The sequence below is a fragment of the Martes martes genome, assembly GCF_963455335.1.
Source record: "Martes martes genome assembly, chromosome: 3".
Classification (NCBI taxonomy): domain Eukaryota; kingdom Metazoa; phylum Chordata; class Mammalia; order Carnivora; family Mustelidae; genus Martes; species Martes martes.
The window spans coordinates 129,815,216-129,834,160 of NC_137890.1; the positions used below are offsets into that span (position 1 = coordinate 129,815,216).

The 18,945-nt window shown below is 49.7% G+C and overlaps 1 protein-coding gene across 2 annotated transcripts in view; it reads right to left on the reverse strand.

Annotated features, from left to right (window-relative positions):
• Positions 1 to 18,329, reverse strand: part of GAD1 (glutamate decarboxylase 1) — a gene marked incomplete at both ends in the record, with an annotated part of 36,832 nt that extends 18,503 nt beyond the window's left edge. For both annotated transcript variants that reach the window (XM_080798663.1, XM_080798664.1), the window contains 5 exons: positions 2,726 to 2,816; positions 7,471 to 7,713; positions 9,084 to 9,242; positions 14,879 to 14,941; positions 18,248 to 18,329. In XM_080798663.1, coding sequence (XP_080654789.1) covers positions 2,726 to 2,816; positions 7,471 to 7,713; positions 9,084 to 9,242; positions 14,879 to 14,941; positions 18,248 to 18,329 — 638 coding nt within the window. The remainder of the gene's footprint in view (positions 1 to 2,725; positions 2,817 to 7,470; positions 7,714 to 9,083; positions 9,243 to 14,878; positions 14,942 to 18,247) is intronic.
• Positions 18,330 to 18,945: the final 616 nt, after the last annotated feature.

Sequence of the window (18,945 nt, forward strand, 5' to 3'; positions counted from 1 at the left end):
TTTTTAACACCAACCCAGTCGGAGAGGGAACTTTCCCAAGGGAGCAAATTTCTGCATCAGCTTCTGACAGTGCCACCACATTTCATGATGTTCCAGGGGAACGGACTTAGAACAATTTCTAGATAATAGTTATTACTTCTTCAGACAGTGCCTTGTCTCTAGAACTGACAGAAACTATTTCACTATTTTAAATAACCTTCTCTATTGATCTGCGGGAATCGGGTCATATTTTATAAATATCCACTGTGTTCAGTACAGCTGCAATTACTATGTGCCATTTAGTTGGACTGGCCTTGACCTCAGATGGCTGGGACATATTTTAGTGTTTCATGGCTGAGCTGAGGTAAGGAGAGAGTAAGGAACTTGATTTTATGAACACACACAAAAAGGAGAATTTGTGAGATCTCTCTGATTGAAGAAAAGCCTTTTAGAAGAATATCTGGTCAGGAACGGTTCAAAAGAGTTCCTTTTATTTACCTTGAGATTGGGCTACATGTACTAGGGAATTGCAGCTGAGAATCCCCCAGAATACACACTTACAGATGCGGGGTGAATTCAGAGCCTATGTTAATAGGAGTACTTGGGCTTTAATGGATATATACCTTTCACTCTATTTTTCTCATTTACTTTCCAAACAGTTAAGTTTGTAAAAAGTTGTACTTCCCAATTTAAAATTGTTTCTTAGTGTGAGATGTTCCAATTAAGCATTAGTGTCTTTTTTCAAGTTATAATTAGTACATTATGAGTCTGGGCTTGCTGATATATTTTTATCTCACAAATCATGCCAGAGTGAAGGTTGCAAAGGCAAGTTTGTGTTTTTTTTTGTTGTTAGAGGAGGACATATAAGCAACTGCATCTTTGGCCCCAATTCCTCTTGGCTCTTCATAACCTCAGTGCTCCAACACAGACACTCCATGAAGTTAACCATGACTAGCAAACAGGGAGCATGAAAACCATTTTTGTTTTCCATCAATTTAATCTTTTGTGTCTTTTAGCACTAAAGGCTTCACTTGTCACATTTGCTTTTTAAAAATTTGTCACTGTTGTTTTAAATTAGCAAACAAAGCAGGAATCCTTAGTTAATAGAAACCAACCTTCCTTTCTTTCTTCCTTCCTTCCTTCCTTCCTTCCTTTCTTTCTTTCTAAGATTTTATGTATTTATTTCAGGTAGAGAGAGAGAGTGAGAGAAAGAGAGAGCACAAGCCGGGGGAGGGGGGGTGGGGACAGAGGGAGAGGGAGGCACCCCACTGAGCAGGGAGCTGGACACCAGCTCAATTCCAGGAGGCAGGGCTCAGTTCCAGGACCCTGGGATCAGGACCTCAGCCAAAGGCAGATGCTTAATCAACTGAGCCACCCAGATGCCTCAATGGAAACTTTTCTGAATGGAGTTAGATATTTTGAGTCACAGCATTAAATAGCTTTGGCACATACACGTATCAATGTATAATTTTTTAAAAAGATGTATTTATTTATTTGAGAGAGGGAAGGAGAGCATGGGAGGGAGGTAGAGGGTAGACAGAGAGGGAGAGAGAGTCTTGGGGCTTGATCTCACAACCCTGAGATCACAACCTGAGTCGACACCAAGAGTTGGATGGATGCTTCCTCAAATGTGTGACTCAGGCAACCCAATGTATAATATTAAAGTGGCTTTTCAGGTTTTGGGGCTGGTAGCAGTTTGTTTAAGAAAAATAGAATACCTGGAACTTTAATAACTTACATTCAATCTTGATGTCAAATGGAATTTCTCATTTTCAGCAATACCCCCTTTCACCTAAACTCATTTTTCAAATCTACTTTACCATGAACTTAAAAAGTGGATGATTATTTTCTAAGTATTTCCACAGTAACTACAACCCATATAATTCTTATATAGCTATTTAAAAAATTATTGTTAGAAACTTGTTCGATTATTTTCCCCTGGATACTTTAGTAGAATGTGGTTCCATGAGCTGGGTGTGTAGGTAGTGCTAAAACATTATCGCAGTGTTGAGAGAAAAGACAGTACTCAGTAGGCTATAACGACCCTCCATCAACTTGTCCCTGTCCTTGTCTCCAAATAGGGCATGTGTGTGTAGAGGAAACTGTGGAGCTATCACAAGACTACCCAAGAAGTACTTGTACCCCAGGGTCTTAGAGTCACTTTCATATAAATTTGTAAGAAACTGGAAACAAATGAAGGCTTTGCTGACTCAAACAAGTATGGAAAAAATTTTAAATTCAGAGAAACAATGAGTTCCCTTGAAAAGAGTATGTATCACTACCAGGTGAATTTTGTTTTAGAATTTTTAGGTAAGCAATAGGTTGATCAAATTAGTTTGTGGCTCTCTGGCAGCTTTAACTGTGAAGGAAATATGCCCTAAATGATGAGGACAAATGTGCTTAGAAGGAAAACAGACCAAGATCATATTCCAAAACGTGACCTCTTTAAGATCCATCATTAAGAGACATGGAATCTTTTAACACGAAATTTCACACTAAATTCTGAAAGCTAGAATTATTCTTTCTTACAACTGTGTTCTTATTAAATTGCATTATTCATTAAAAATATCTTATTGAGTGTTTACTATTAAATCAGAACTGTAATAAACTGAAAGATTTTAAGAGAAAAGAGGACTAAGACAATTGTAATAAAATTATTATAGAACCATTGGAAGTGGACTTTTAAAGCAACAAGCCATAATCACATATCATGGCTGCTTATATGAAGATAATATGTGGAACTTACATATTGGTATTAGCAGTTGATGTCAGCCATTCGCCAGCTAAACCAATGATATCCAATCCAGTGGAGAGCTGGTTGAAAAATCGAGGATGACCTGGGGAGATGAATAAGAGGCAAGCATCAAGGCAAACCCAAATTTTTCAAGCTGTCTCCAAAGCAGAAGTCTGGCCATATAGATCGTGCCTCCATCCCAAGAGTCTAACAGAAGGAAGGGCAGGTTGACCCACGCTATACTAACCTTTAGCATTACTGAGGGTCCCCAAGCTTATGCTTCTGAAGCAGAATGTTTTTTAAGTTAAAAAAAAAAATCCTATGTCATGACACTAATAATCTTTCCGGTATCTAATTTGTTGATTTTCAGATGAACTTCTCTGTCATAATAATTTTTAAAATTATAAATCAGGATGTGGTGTTCCTAGTTTTATCTATAAATATTTCAACTTCTAATTTAACATTTCAAGGATTCAAGATCAAGTGGGTCAACATTAACTGATGGAGGAGAACCTGCAGGTCTCAGAGAGGGCCTGTGGCTCTGTGGACCAAACCAAGCCTGTGCAAAGTGCCAGACTGTTGCTGATGCTGGGGGCATGCCATCTCTGGATCTCCGTGTCACTCAAATATGACGTCAAGCATTGGCGTCTTTTGCCCCTACAGTCAGGTGACCATTAAAATAAATTTATTTCTGAGATGACCCAGCACTTCCTCTGTGAAACAGAGGCAAATATAGTCTCCTTTATGCATCAAATTGTTGGTAAAATAATTGTTACTACTTTATAACTCTAAAAGCCTTTGCAACACAGAGTATGCTTTAATGGGGTTTGTTCTCAGCAAATTCAGGATTATTGCCAAGTTTTGGCCAACTTGGCGTTCACAGGAAAACTCGATCCCACATCAGCAGGCTTGGCTAGGCTGTCACGAAGGTGTCAATGCAATAGATTATCTAGGGGTGTGTGACAGAGAGCTGGTGTTAGAGAGATATGCTGACTGCTCTGTTTCCAGTAGAAATTGCTTTTGCCTCTGAAATGACTGTCCGAGAGCTACTGTTTGAATGGTCCTGGTCTGAGCCTGCTCTCTGAAAATGTCTGCTCTTCCTCATATGTAATGGAGACTCATTTAGAACATCCAGACTACGACTTCCTATATCAGAATATACTAATCACCATATCTCAAGAGTACTCAAAACATAATACTGATCTTCAGGGAAAAAAGTGAAAGAAGCATAAGCAGTAAGCTTAGTGTAATTTTGGGCCCAGATTCCAGACATTCGTGCAGATTACTCTCAATAGCTTAGACTAGTTCCCTTTATTCTACTTTGCTCAGTGCCAACAGAATCTATGAGATCTCCTGCAACATGACAAATTTTGTTGCTGTCTGTTAAAAAATACACAATATCCTTTTGAAAAATTTTAATGATAAATATATTTTTAGAAGATTTTATTTATTTATTTGAGATAGACAGAGATAGAGACAGAGAGAGTCAAAGAGAGCACAAGTGGGGAGGAGAGGGAGAAGCAGCCTCCCTGGTGAGCAAGAGCCCAATGTGGGACTCAATCCCAGGACCCTAGGATCATGACCTGAGCCGAAGGCAGATGATCAACTGACTGAGCCACCCAGGCACCCCTTAACAATAAACATCTCAAGACAAGACCAAATATATATGTATATAGTTATCATAAATAAAAGGAATCGCACTATTTGACAATGCATCAAAGCCACTTAATATGGCAGAGACAAAAGACGGACAAAGACAGACAGACAGACTGACAAAAATGCCCTCAAATAAACATGAAACAGTATCTCTTTGTCCATTGAATACATAATGGATACAAAGTTGTCTAAAACCTTGCTTTTATCTTACGACTACAGTATATGGCCCCAAAATCTTATACCAGAATTTCTATCAAGTAACAAAATGACCTCTTTTAAATTTAAGTTTCAATTTGCTATATTCGATGAAATAACAGATGATAGATGTGCTAGTAAGTCAGGTAGGGGGAGAAAGAGTCACTGTTCAAAGTTAACTTTTTCAACAAATAAACTTCAAGGAAAAAAATGGAGGGGGAATCTATGAAGAGATACTAAGCAATTACAATGTGGAAAACTTGCTTGGATCCTGTATCAAATGAATCGTAACATTCGTGAGACCATTGGGAATTTGAGCACTGACTGAATATTTGATATTAAGGAACAGTAAATTTTGTATTTTTTTGATCTAACAATGATATTGTGGTTATTTATTTATTTTTAAAGATATATTTCTTATTTGAGAGAGAAAGTACATGCATGAGTGGAGGGGGAAGGGGCAGAGGCAGAAAGAGAGAGAGAATCTCAAGCAGACTCCCCACTGAGTGCTGAGCCTGCCCCAGGCTCGAGCTCATGACCCTGAGATCATGATCTGAGATGAAGCCAAGAGTTGACTGACTGACTAAGCCATCCAGGTGCCCCAAGTGGTTATTTATTTTTTAAGGAGTTCTTGAGGAGGCATCTGGGTGGCTCGACTCTTGATTTCAGCTCAGATCAAGATCTCAGAGTCATGAGATTGCGCCTGAGTCGAGCTCCACACTGTGAATGGAAGTACCTGCTCCCAGAAGTGGTGCTGAAGGGCAGGGATGATTGGCTGCAGGCTAACTATCTAAGTGGTGTCCCACGTGGGACCCACGGGGCCCATGCTCCTATGACCATGTGATGCTTCTGTTTTGTAGGCAATAGGAGCTACTAGTTATGACAAACTGCTGTGTTTTTCTTTGAAAGACAACACTATTCTGAGCTTTAATGATCCAAGTACATGGTCTCATCTCTCTGAGAGAGTGCACACAGAAAGGCCTGACGAAACAAAACAAAAGCCACTGGACTAAAGCAAACCCAGCTAAGACATCCAGGGAGAATCGGGACCCTTCTTTGATCTAGCTGTGTAATACTACTTGATCTCCATCAGGAATAGGTTAGCCATCAGGCCAAGGTGAGCCGTAACTAAATCGATGCACGTGCTTTTCTTTAAAAATCAAACACAGACCTTATAACATAATTAAGCCTTGTCCATTCTGCAGTTAATCAAGGAAGCTACACTTATTTCCGTGGCCTTGGCAGACCTCAAAAGAAGTCTGGGATTCTTTATTTAAAAATGCCTCTTTGACCGGCCTCATTATTTTATTACAACACTTTGTATTTGACACCTAAGAACTTTACCCAGCTCTGTCACCACCAAGCTCCCTAGTCTCGGCCTTAAATCTGTCTTCATGTGAAAGGGGTCACAGAGGAGAGGGAGAGAGAAAGAAGAAAAAAGAATGAGGGGCTACCAGGGGCTCCTCTGTGGGGGCAACTTGGCCAAGCCCTGCCAGTTCCTGCAGCACTGTGTGCCCAAGGGCTCAGGGAAGCCAGGCTGCTTCTGGGGAAAGACAGCAGTGAGAAGAAAGACTTGTTTCCCTCCTAGGCTTAGAAATAGCAGGATAGAGATCTAGAAAGTCCTTGAACCTGAGCCACTTCACCTGAGGCACCTGGGAAGTAAGCACTTTGGCCAAGACCACTGGTCAGAGAGGGTTCCTGTAACATGAAAAGGAGGCAAGAGGGCTTCCTCAAGAGCCCCCTGTTAAAGATATGATTCAGAGAGTCTGAACTCCAGAAACTGGAGTAGGATGCAAATGGTGTATGCGTATGTGACGCTTTTGCCTAGCCAGCAGAAGGTGCTGTGGGTTGCACTGTGTCCCTCAGAAAGATATGTTCAGGGCACCTGGGTGGCTCAGTGGGTTAAAGCCTCTGCCTTCAGCTCGGGCCATGATCCCAGGGTCCTGGGATCCAGCCCCGAATCGGGCTCTCTGCTCCACGGAGAGCCTGCTTCCTCCTCTCTGCCTGCTTCTCTGCCTACTTGTGATCTCCGTCTTTCAAATAAATAAACAAAATCTTAAAAAAAAAAAAAAAAAGATATGTTCAAGTCCTAACCTCTGATTCCTGTGAGCGTGACATTATTTGGAAAGAGGGCCTTTGCAGATGTCATCAAGTTAGGGTGAGGCCATAACTGAATGCAGCAGGCCTAGTCCAAAGATTGGTGTACTCATAGGAAGAGAAAACTTTGGACACCATCACAGGAGGCCAAGGGAAGGTGAAGGCAGGGATTAGAGTGATGCACGTGCAAGCCAAGGAATGACCTCAACCACCAGATGCAGGGACAGGCAAGGACAGACCTTCCCCAAGAGTCTTCAGAGACAGTATGGCCCGGCGCACCTAAATTTCAAAATTCCAGCCTCCAGAACTGTGAGAGAATACATTTCTGTTGTTTTGAGTCCCCCAGTGTGTGGTAATTTGGTGCAGCAGCCCTAGAAAACTAACATAGAAAGGGAAGGCACTGGGCCCAATCCTCCCCACTGTTAGGGAAAGGCAAGAGTAGGATTTATCAGAATGAAACAGGCCTGAAACAGAGGAGAGAAAAGAAATAGGGGGCAGGTCATTCTGCTCTTTTTAGATTGTGAATAGATCCAAAGAATGAAAACTCTTTATACAGAACTTGACACAACCCCGGGTGTTTGCATTTTTAAATGTATGTTTACAACAAAAAATGATGATGAGCTCTTGCCCAGGTTGGGCTCTCCATCCCCGGGCACTGCCCAAGGTTGTTCTGTGGTCACTGAACACACTGCTGCCTTCCCTCACCGCCATTTGAGTTTCACCTTCCACACGGGTTTCCCCTAGTGAACGGCAAGGGTGTGACGGAGGGCAAGCCTCCTCCCACATGTCCCTCTGGCTCTCACCCTTACCTGTACGGACCCCATACTTCAGGGTGTCTCTGCAGTCAACCAAGATCTGCTCCAGGGACTCGGGATGGTCCGACAGCTCCAAGTTGAAGCCCTCCATGCCTTCCAGCAGCTGGTGTGGGTGATGGAAGTCCAGCACCTTGGTGGAGCGGTCGAATGTCTTACGGACATAGTTGAGGAGTATGTCTACCACTTCCAGTAGGAACTGCACAGTTTGCTCCTCCCCATTCTTAGCCGGAAGCAGATCTGAATGGGGTGGGCGGAGGGGGGGGATCCAACAAGTGGTTATCGCCTGGCTCCTGTCTAGGTTTCCTCAGTCCAGAAATCCCAAATACCAGACACGGTATCTCTACAGACCTAATTTACTCCGGGTTATGTATACACATGGGTAATCTGACACACCATCTCCCCAGAAAAATACACATATGCGGGCACACAGAGGTTTTGCATACACTTTCTGAAGGTTGACAGACTTTCTGGTAGTTAGGCTGCTCATAAAAGGAGAGCTTTCAGAAGCCATGAGCGGCCAGTCACAGCTGTTGTCCACTTCAGAATGACTGGGCACCCATCAGGAGCGTGATGGAGGCCTCTGCCCCCTGCGACCAGGTGTATCTCACTACATCTGATTCATACACTGGCTTTCTGGTTGACCATTATAATACACTTGATCATTGATGGTAGAGGCTGAGATCCCCCTTGCAGAGTGGTCCTCTGTAGTGTCCTTAGAAAATAAGAGCTCAAAGGTGGGCCTCAGAAAGGTGGGAGAGGGAACTCCCACATCTCTCTCTCTCTCAACCTCATCCTTTGGGCTTGGGCTTTAGGATGTCCAGGGGTGATTTTGGGATCCAGCCTCCGGTAGACATACTCAGGCTGGGTTAACCAGGGAGGAAAACCAGAGGGGGCACGACTGAAGTTTTCGGCCCTAACTCAAGAGCAGATTGGCTTTACATGATGCTCTGTGTAGCTTCCCTGGATTATCTCTGAGGATTAATGAAGTCTGACTGACTGTTTGGGCCTGGCCTATAGGGAGTTAGTGGAAGGGGACAAAAAGGGATTTATTTTCAAGCTGTTCAGGAGAGATGAGGCAAGAAAGCTCTCCTCCTCAGATCAGGGTTGTTGGGAACAGCAGTAATAATGAAAGATATCCAAAAGGAAAACGAGTTTCAGAACAACACTTGGTCATTGGGCCCAGGCACACAGCTTCCCCCAGAGTGATTCTGTCATTGTTGCTGACCTTGGAAGATAAATTCTATTATGGGAATCACTGGATTTTCCTCATATGTGAGATTCCTTCGGATTCTGAGAGTCTATGAAACCATATTTGTCCCTGCAAGTGTCCCGAGTTGCCTGTTTTTATCGACTGCCCTCATCCAGCTTCCAAAATGATGAAGTCCTGGGCCATACGGAAGGAAGGAGGATATTATATTTAAATACTAGAAAAACAGTTTCATGACAGTTCAGAAGGAGTAATGATAGTTTTGGTCAAAGAAGTAAATTTCAGGAAAAAGTCAAGAAACCCAGATAAGAAACCTACTGGATAGAACTGGACAGGACAGGGGAAGGTTGGGGGGTGGGGAGAAAGTTGGGGGGTGGGGAGAGTAGGAGGTGGGGACTACCTCGAGCAAACAGGTTGGAGAAGTCAGTCTCTGTGCGCCGGAAACGGCCATCCCTGTCACTGTTTTCACAGGAAAGCAGGTTCTTGGAGGACTGCCTCTCCTTGAAGGCGCTCACAAGCCGGCTCTTCTCTTCCAGGCTATTGGTCCTTTGCAAGAAGCCTAGAGCACAAGAAGCTAGGTCAGAGAGAATGCACTGAATTCCCAGCCTCGGAGGGTCAGCTGCCAGGCCAGGTCCACTGTTCAAGCAGCGTTCTTGCTTCCTGAGAAGAAGCTGAGTGTCTGCATTTTATACATAAGGGCTCTGGCACTGCTGGCCTTCAGGCAGGGAAGGGGCAGTGCCAAGTGTCATCAGTGGCACAGACCCAGTCATGCAAGAGAGAAAAACAGTAAGCAAAGCCCATTCCCCTCTCTGACCATGACTCTGAACTCAGAATTAAGTCAATTGGACAGCTTCCACTCCAGTAACCAGCCCCAGGATGGGGCTTTAAGGGGAAGGACACAATTGGAGAGGATGCCACTGGCACTGGGTTTATGGGCTGTGCAGCCAGAGAAAGGAGGGGGCCAGGACCAGTAGAGGGAGGAGGCTGTGAGCACCAGCACTGGGGGTTAGGGAAGATGCTTTCCTTGGGTACCAGGTAACACTCACGGGGTTGAATATAAGTGTGATTTTTCTGACCCATGCCTGAAGTGAAGTTGTCTCCATACCACCCCCCTCTCCTTGAATAAAGGTATTGGGGAAAGAGACAAGGAAGCCTACAACCCCATGTGTGGTGACATTTCATCCTGGAAATACTTACTGAGCCCCTAGTGTGGAAAAGCACTTTGCTAAACATCTAGGACAGGGGACAGATGAAGATAAATGAGACAGATCTTCTACCCTCCAGGAACTTAACAGTTTGGCAGATGGGAACCAGTGTTGTAACAAAGCCAGAAAGCCTCCCAGAACCCCACAGAGCTGAACTCGGAGCCCAGGGCGGGGTACGGAGCACCTCACCTCTGCCCCTCAGAAGGAGTAGAAATCTCTCCTGCCTGAGGTGAGCAACACAGACACCACTGGTGGCAAACACAGAAGCAGGTTGAGGCAAAAAGGCTGGAGACTCTGCCAACGAGGAGCAAACTCCTTCCCCTAGTACCTACACCCATTCCGTCTGGGGTTCAGGACCTGCTGACCCACTCCTTCCCTCAGCATCTCTTCCAATTATGCCTCAAGCTTAGCCCAAAATGCAACACACTGAAAAGAAGAAGAAAGTTCTAAGCTTCTGAGTGACCCCAAAGCTGTCTTTGTAGGTACCAAGATCCTTGGGGAGTCATGCACATCACAAGACAGGCTTGGAAGAAAGTCCCAGGAGGTTCAAGGAGAGGCAAGTTAATCTGGGGAATTCAGCTTTACTTCCCCAGGACTGCAATTCAGCGGCAAGGCGTGGAGGAAGGAGGGACGCAGGGGGAAGGCTGCAGTGATTGGACTCCTCCCACGCACAGGAGCAGGGTCTATTTTTGGAAGGAAGAAAGGTAGAGGCACCAGGCCTTTCATTGTTCCCAGCACCTTGTAAACTTATCGCTGAAGCCCCCAAGGACAGCGGGAGGGGGGAAGACACTGTAATAGAGTCTCTGCACTTGGCGGTAAAGGTGGGGGCTTGTATCCTGGCCCTCACCTTTCCCCCTGCTTTCTGAATTCCCCATACAAACCCCAGAGTCCCAAACCAGGAGCCAGCCCTCATTTGCTAGAGGCATGTAGGAGCACTCGGCTCCTGAATTCCAGGACTGCTCCCTGGCTTCTGGAACAGTGAGCTATGGAATTTGCCAGGCTGAAAAGACCAAATCCATGGGGCCTAATGGAGGTGGGGTCCCACCCGCTGAACTCCTACTCTTCAGGTGTCTGACCTCTGGTAGGCTCTGTCTCATTCCTTGGGAAAGCCTTGAGTCTCTACCGTGAAACCCCTTAGAATGCCTTTCCTCTGGGCAGCAGCAGGAACTATGACCTATGACCTATGACTTTGGATATTAGCTTCCAATCTGACAGAGGCAGTCCCAGAGGTGTCCTGATAGGATTGAGAGATAACAATTATGACCCAACTTTAAATCTGCATCTCATTCCTGGACCGTACTGCTTGGGGTGCACTAGGAATCTGTATTTCCTCTAAATCCTACATTTACCTTTTGAAAAGCATACTTACATTGCATTATAAATTGTGTTCCAAACCATTAATTTGCTAATATAAAGACTTAATGCATATTATTATCAGAATAACAATGTCTTGGAAGATATTTGTTTTCTAAAATATCGGACCCCTCAAGAAAAGGTAAATGACCAAGGTCTCTCAAGGCTCTGAGAGGCTCTGGAAAGAAACATATGCTTCTCCAAGGATGACCAGGTGGTGGATGACATTGAAGTCAGTGCTTTGAACAACTTCCCTGGCTAGCCAGGGGCCCTGGAAGCATGGGTCTCTGAGACTGAAGCAGACTGTATTTTCTCCTGCTCTGCATGCCACCTGTGAGGACCTAGTTTCAACAACCAGTGACTGGTAACCCAGCATATGTTGAGCATAACTCAACATTCCCAAGAGGCAAAAGGAAAAGCAGAGGGAAGCCAAAGCTGCACCTGACTTTGGTCAGCTTGTCGCACCCCAGCTAGCTTTAAGGGGAGAACAGGAGGCAAACCCTGTCATGACTGCTCCTCTGGGCAGAGGGGAGATCCTGAGGCTGGTTCCTCACCCCTGCTCGCAAACTCAAAGGCCTGGGGTCCCAGTGAGTGGGGAGGAGTGAAGGGAACTTGGGAGCACTTGGCTTGAGCAGTTCTATGAGCTGTGCATGGCAGAGGGGAACATGGTCAAGGGGGGAGGTAGGGGCTGAAGCTCATCACCCCTGCACTTGCTCAGCAAGAAGTAGAATGGAACCGCATTTTCCTAGAGGAAGGAATTTTTTTTTCTTGATTTTTATGTGCTGAAAATACCTTGCCAGATCTCCCCCATACCCACCCCAACTTATTTCAAGAGAAGCCAGAAATACAGAATATTTGAAGTCTTTCTCTGTTTGAAAGTTATACCACAACTGACACATCATTAAACGCGCGCGCGCGCGCGCACACACGCACACACACACACACACTGCATGGGCTCAATAAAACAGCTCATAGGCTGTGGCTGGCAGCCAGTTTGGGACCTCTGCATGTATAAGTGACGGAGGACCAAGGACACACTGGGAAGTTAGCAGAACCCAGGACCCCTGCATCTCCCTCTATTTAAGTCGGCACCATGCTTATAGCTACTGTACTCTACCTCTTGGCAAACCCTGGGTTTCTTTTACCTGATTATTTTCCCAGGGGATTCTGCCTCCCAAGCAAAGAGTACCACTGGTGACACCCAGAGCCTTCTTTGCAGCGTTCTTCCCTGGCTTCCAGAAAAGGGAGGTAGGAGAGGGGCTGGGAATTGAATCGTGGCAAGGCACTGAAGGTGTTTATGGGGGTCACCCAGGGCAATGGATTTGGAGGTGAGAAGAGGACAATTAATTCCATTGGAGTCTTAATGTGAAAGCTCAAACCAACCTGGAGAGTGTGAAGGCATCACCCAGGCTCCTGAATGTCTGGGATGAAGGGAGTTGGGATGTCCATGTGTGGAGGTGGGGGGCGGCTGGTGGATTCAGGTCTAAACCAAAGACCACACTTTGGAAAGCCAGAGTTCCCCCAAGGCCCAGGGTGGAAAGTAAATCCGTCATCCACCTGCTGTTTTTGTTTCCTTTCAGAATCAAGCCTAATGTGAAGCCGCCTAACCTGTGGCCCCCAAATCTTGCATTTTAGTGGAAAGCAATTTCCCCCTTGACAGACTACCAGCCCTTCCTCCTGTCAACGGGTCGTGGCTTTCCTGAAATTAGTCGAAACCCCTGAAATTGGGGGGTGGGGGGACGGTGTTTACAAACAAGGAAGAAACTCTGAGGATGGCAGCCCCCAGATGTTCAAGAGCTCCCCCTCATAATAAGTTGATGCAAACTCGGGGACCCCTATTTCCAGACCCAACGAAGCTCAACTCTTTTTTGCCCGTTTACCCTTTGGGGGCACTTAGGGCGTGTTTTCGGAGGGGGCAGTAGATCTTTTCTTCCCCTAACTCGGAAGGGGGTCTCGGGGTACACGGCCTGCGGCATGAGGCGGCGCCCAGGGAGTGCGGGCGGACGAAGGTTGCGCTCCGGGCAGGCCCAGCACCGCGGGGAAGGCAGCCCTCACCCCAAGTCTCCCCCACCCCGCCGGCGACCGCAGCGGGCGCCTTGGGCTCGCTCAGTTCTGCTTGCCCGCCCGCATGACAATGACGGCTGCAGAAGCCGAGCGCCGTGGCCGCCGAAGGGACCGGGCGCGAAACGGGCCATTAAGCCGGGAATGGCGGCTGGGGGAGGGGGCTATTTATAGAACAAAGCTCAGCCACGGCCGGCTGCCCGCGGACGCCGCCGCGACCCCGGCCTAGCCTCGCGGGCCTCGCGGGCCGGGAAAGGGCCAAACCGGGGGCCGCCCCGAGGCCGGGCTGGGCTCTCCCCAGGGGATGGCTGCGTCGAGGAGCTGAGCAGCGATTTCTCACCGTGATCAGGAGGACAGAGCCCCAGAAGCGTAGCGAGGGCGCCTCGCGGCAAAGCCGGGAAGGGAGGGTGGTTCCCAGGAGACGCTAAATCCCCCCGTCCGCTCCCGCCCCGGCCGCCGCCTTCCTCGGGTCCCCGGGCGCAGAGAAGCTGGAGGAGCAGGCCCGGGAACGCGGAGCGGCCGGCTCGCGCTGGGCGCTCGGGGCGGGGGCGGGCGAGCCCCGCGCCCGCTCGGCCGCTATCTCCCGCGAGCAGCCGCTGACGGATGGCTCTTTAATAAGCCCCTCGTTAATCTTCCCCCGCCCCTCCACCCCCTGCCCGGGGACGTCCGTATTTTCTGGCCCGATAAGGCTAGAGATTTTAGACGGTGAAATGTAGCCAGGAAAGCAAGTGCTCATTGTTCAGCCGGAGCCACTCAGCTGTGTCCCTTCGAACAAATCTCCTTTTTTGCTTTTAAAAAAATGACATCCCTTGGGCGTTTTCATTTCAGACCCTCGCGTCTCCGGAGAACGGTTCTTTTTCCTCTCCAGCTCCCAGATCTATTTGTCTTCCTCTCCGCGGCAAGTCGTGCCCGACAACCCCTTCCTCCTCTGGCGGCCCCACGCCCCCGCCTGCCCCCTTTTCCTTCCTCCTCCTTCAAGGGCAAGCTCGGCAAACCCTCTGGCCCGCGCGCCGCGCCTCCCCCAGGCAGGCAACTGAGGGCTGCAGGCAAAGAATGAAAGAAGGAAATCTGAATCCGTTATGACATCTCGGGGCACATTCTCCAGCTGGGGAGGCCACGTACGCTGGCGGGTAGCGGGGAGGTGACGTGCCAGCCCGCACCTCAGGCGGAACCCATGCCTTAGGCCTGCTCTCCAGGAAAACCAGTGCTCGTCTTAACCGGACCTTCCCCACGCAGGTAGAGCACACGCTTAGGATCGGCCCGAAGCCGGCAAGAAGAGCGGGGCTGCCGCGCGGGGGCGCTATGCTCGCGCTCTCGCGCCTAGACCGGGGAAGCCCCGCGGTCTCCTGGTAGTCCCGGACTCCAGCGGAAAATGCACCCCCCCAGCCAGGTCAAGGGAAGGCGGAGGAGGTTAAGACTTGTATACGGGCGTCTCGCCAGGCGTCGGGGCTGTAGGTACTTTAGAAAGCCAAACCCAAGAGCCGGGATCGCCTTCCTCTGGCACCCCACTGTCCCAAACCCTCAAAGCCCCAGAGCTGCGCCGCCCTGCTGGGCCCCAGAGGGCCCTTCCACTCACCGCAGATCTTGAGCCCCAGCTTTCTGGTGCATCCATGGGCCACGCCGCACCAGGTGTCATAGGCTAGAAAGCAAAAGAGGTGCGATCAGTGAGGTTCGGAGCGTAGGGGACCGGCTCGAGGGCAAAGGTATTCTGGGGAGGAGAAGGCAGGTCTTTCGCCAGTGCTCCTCGATAAAAACTCCTTCTTAAAAGGAGCAAGAAACCAGATGCGTGGGCCGACGGGCAGACTCGTGCCCTTCGAGTGCCCATGACACTCCCTTCCTGCTCCCACTTTCAAGTCTAGAATGGTGTCTCTGAAAGGCCAAGCACTCACGCGGCCCCCAGGCCTCCAAGCAACCCCGGCGGGGGAGCTGGAGAGGCGAGATCCGAGTGGACCAAGTACCAAGGACCGGGCCAGGCCGCTCGTGTTACCCAGCACCCATCCGCCCGCCCCGTCCCCTGATCTCCGCTCTGCAGCCTCGAAGGGCGACCACAGCAGCCCGGAAAGGGAACACAGAGGCATCTGGGACCAAAACGTCTCATAATTTCTTGGCGGGTCTCCAACCGAGTGGCAGCTTAAAATAAACTGGCATGAAATGGGGTCGCGGAAGAGTTCAGGAATTAATTGGGTGAAAAATAGTATTTGACTAGATGATCGGGCTCGCATGGCTGCTCTTCAGTCGGACCCAGAGCTGGGAAACAATAGTGCGCCTCCGGTCCTCATCCGGGATCCCCTCTTCCCAACCTGCCCCTCATTAACCCTTCCCTCGGACGTCTCGGGTCTGGAGCGGGCGAAGGCAAAGGGAATCAGGAGCCTTTCCTCCGGGTCCGAATGGCAGACCTAGGAGCCGTTGTATTTTCCTTCTTTACCAGACTGTTCTCAGACTCCTCGGGGTCTATCCCACCCTCGGGATTCGGCTTGCAGGAAGGAGCACGGGGGTGCCTGTGGGGCCCGCGCGCGCTGGTGCGGTGGGACCAGCGTGAAATTCCCTTCGTATCTCTCAAAGCAAGGCCCTTCCAATCCCTCCCATCCCCCACCCCGCCGGGTCCGAGCTCTCGGCTCCGCGCGAATGTTGGCGGCGATAAGGAGAGTGACATCCATTAAACCCGAGGCACAACAGAGCCCCAGCGGGGAGAAGAAATAGACCGACGTTAGCGAGACAGCGTGTCACAGATGGAGTTCCTGCCACAGACAGGAAATCGGTGCGAAAGCAAAACCCTTGTAATAATACCTGGCGGGTAAAGAGTTATTTCCACTCAATAAAGTGCTTTCGCCTTAAACGCCATCTCAGCTAATCCACAGAACAACCCTAAGAAACAAGAAGAGTGTTCACCTAAGACTCATTTTACAAATAAAAACATAGAGACTCAGAGAGGTTACGCGATCTTTCCAAGGTTACTCAGCTGGGGCATTGGGGTTGAGACCCAATGCACCGCCTTTCAAAGATGGGGGTTACAGTAGGGCAGGGAGAAGGGGTCGCTGGAGCAAGAGGCTAATTAAGGTTGTGCAGTTTGATCGAGGCCACTGCCCAGGAGACCTTGAAGGGTGAGAAAGCGGAGCCCGCTGGGCGGGCGAGGGTGTGTCTGCAAGGGAGGACAAGAGCAGTAAAGAGCCCGGCATGCGCTTACAGGTTAGAGTCCCCAACCTACAGCTGGGCTGCTGGGGGCAGACGACGGCATTCTCGGGACGGGTGCTGCACGCTCTTCCCAGGCAGGGTCCTCGACCTCTGCCTCGGTGCCCTCCGTGCGCATCAGGCCATGTGCGAACTCAGGTCAGCGCCTCCACTGGTTCTCAGAATAGAGGTTAGGCGTCTGTGCTCTACCGCGCGCTGCCGTGGGGAGGTAAGGTTAACCTGGGTGGGGTGGTATGGGGGCAGGACTCTGAGGTGGGTGAACACAGCGGTCGCTCTGCCCTCTCGGGGCCAAAAGGGGGCGGGAAATGTCGGGAGGTCTGGAAAAGAAATCCATCAAGGCCAGAGCAACAGACAAAGGCGGGCAGGCCTCGCGTTCCTCCCGGTCTGATCAGGCCACCTCGGCAGCCAGTGCCCGGCTTGCGTGCCACCAGGGCTGGCTGCTCTCCCGAGACCCTCTTTGTTGTGTGGGTAATTGTAGCTCGCCTGGGGGGCGGGGAGAGGGAGCTGCAAAGGGAACTGAAACGCAACCTCAGGATTTAAGACAAGGCCTCCGGGGACCCGGGATCCAGTGGCAGCACCAAGGAGAGGGGACTCGAGGGATGACATTCTCCCATCTTCGTTGATGGGAACAACTGACATTTTCTCAAGCACACAGAAAGTGCCATAAAAGCATAGCAATAAGCCCTCCTAACCACACTGCCATTCCTAAGCCCCTCTTATAGAGAAAATCTGGGGCTGTTACTACTGGAGCTGATAGATTGAGGGGAGGGGACTTATTTCAATCCAAGTTGGAAAAAAAGAAAAATAATTCCTTCATTGCCAGGCTTCTACAGGAAGGGTAGGAAATAAATCTGAATTAAAGACAGATTCTGGAAATGGGCTGAAGAGCACACTGAGCTAGAGGTGGGGAAGCATAGAGCCCTCTTCCCTCCTTTTATCTGGTTCCCCTTTTCTTCTCTTTTGCGGACCTGTCAATTGCTGACAGATCTCCTACCCTGGAGAAAAAACAAGGGTGCTCTCTCCTCCCGCCCTGGCAAAGCTTCTTGTCGCTTCCTGGCTCCCAACCTCTCTCCACTCAGGTTGCTGCCGCTCCTTTTTCTTTCTTTTCTTTTTTCTTTTTCTTTTTCTTTTTTCTTTTTGTCTGAGATGTAATTAATTGTCTGAAATGTCGAGGCTCAGTCTCAAACCGTTTTATGCACCTTTCTCGCCCCTGGCTTCTCCCTCAATCGTCAATAGCTCGACGCAAATTTGGAGCAATTAGGGACCCCGAGTTTTCTAAAAGCTGCAATTAACGTCGCAATTTCCGCTGATTATAGACTTCGAGCACAGCGCAGGGGTAAAGGAGGGGGTCAGATCTCGGCTCAACGAGAGCAAGAGACAGAAAACTCTCTATTCCCCCCGAGACTACAGTCTCCTCACACCACCCTCTGCCCTGACCCCCGTCGTCCCACAAGCCAAAGAAAACACACACAACAAAAACAACACTCTCCCCTCTCGTCCCTCCCCGGAAGCGAAGCCCCCAAGGATCGCCGCTGCACGAACCTTGTGTGGCTCCCACTTTCCAGCGCCCCAGAATCGCCTGGCATTTCTGTCAGTCAAACGACCTCTGGCCGAGACCCAGGTCAGGGCCCCATTTCTTTCCAGCCTCCATCGTCTCCGCGCTCCCCCTTCCCTTTTCACCAGCGCAGCCTCCTCACGTCCCAGCGCCCCCATCTTCCCTGCAGTCCATTTGATAGGAAACTGGGGCAGAACCTACTTGTGGGGCGCAGGTTGGTAGTATTGGGGTCCGCTCCCGCATTCGAGGAGGTTGCGGACGAAGAAGGGGTCGAAGACGCCATCAGCTTGGTTGTCCCGGGGCCTCTGCTGTCCGGGGTCCTCCGCGAGTCGGGCGCAGGAACAGGCTGCAAAGAGAAGCGAGAGCAGTGCGGGGAGAGCTTCCGGGGTCCCGCGCAGGAGGCGACTGAGCAGTCGGGGGCACCGACGCTCCCCTCAGAAGTCTGGGCTTGGGACAGAGAGGCGGGAGGAAGGGCACCTAACAAGCTGAGTCGGGGTGCGCGGAGGGGAGGAGGAGACGTGCGCGCGAGCTCTGGGACTCCGGCGCGGGGAACGTAGCCCCGGGCTGCTCTCCAGTCTGGCGGCTGAGCGGGGTGACCTGGAGTGCAGCGCAGAGACTAGGGGAGCCCAAAGCCAGTTCAGGACGCAGGGGTGCGGGGGGTAGGGCTAGCAGGGCAAGGGAGGCTCAGTGCGCGATTTTCCAGCCGAGCCACGACAAGCCCCATTGGGCTCTCAGCAGCCGGAGGGCGGGCTGGCGGGGGGAGTGCGCACGGGGCGGGCACGTCTGGTTCGGTGTCTGGTTCCCGTTGTTGTGTCTGGTTAATTCCCTGGAAAGAAGGAGGCTAACTGCTCCGAGGGCCGGGGACTTTGGTGAGACAAGGTGAGAGGAAAAAAGGGTCC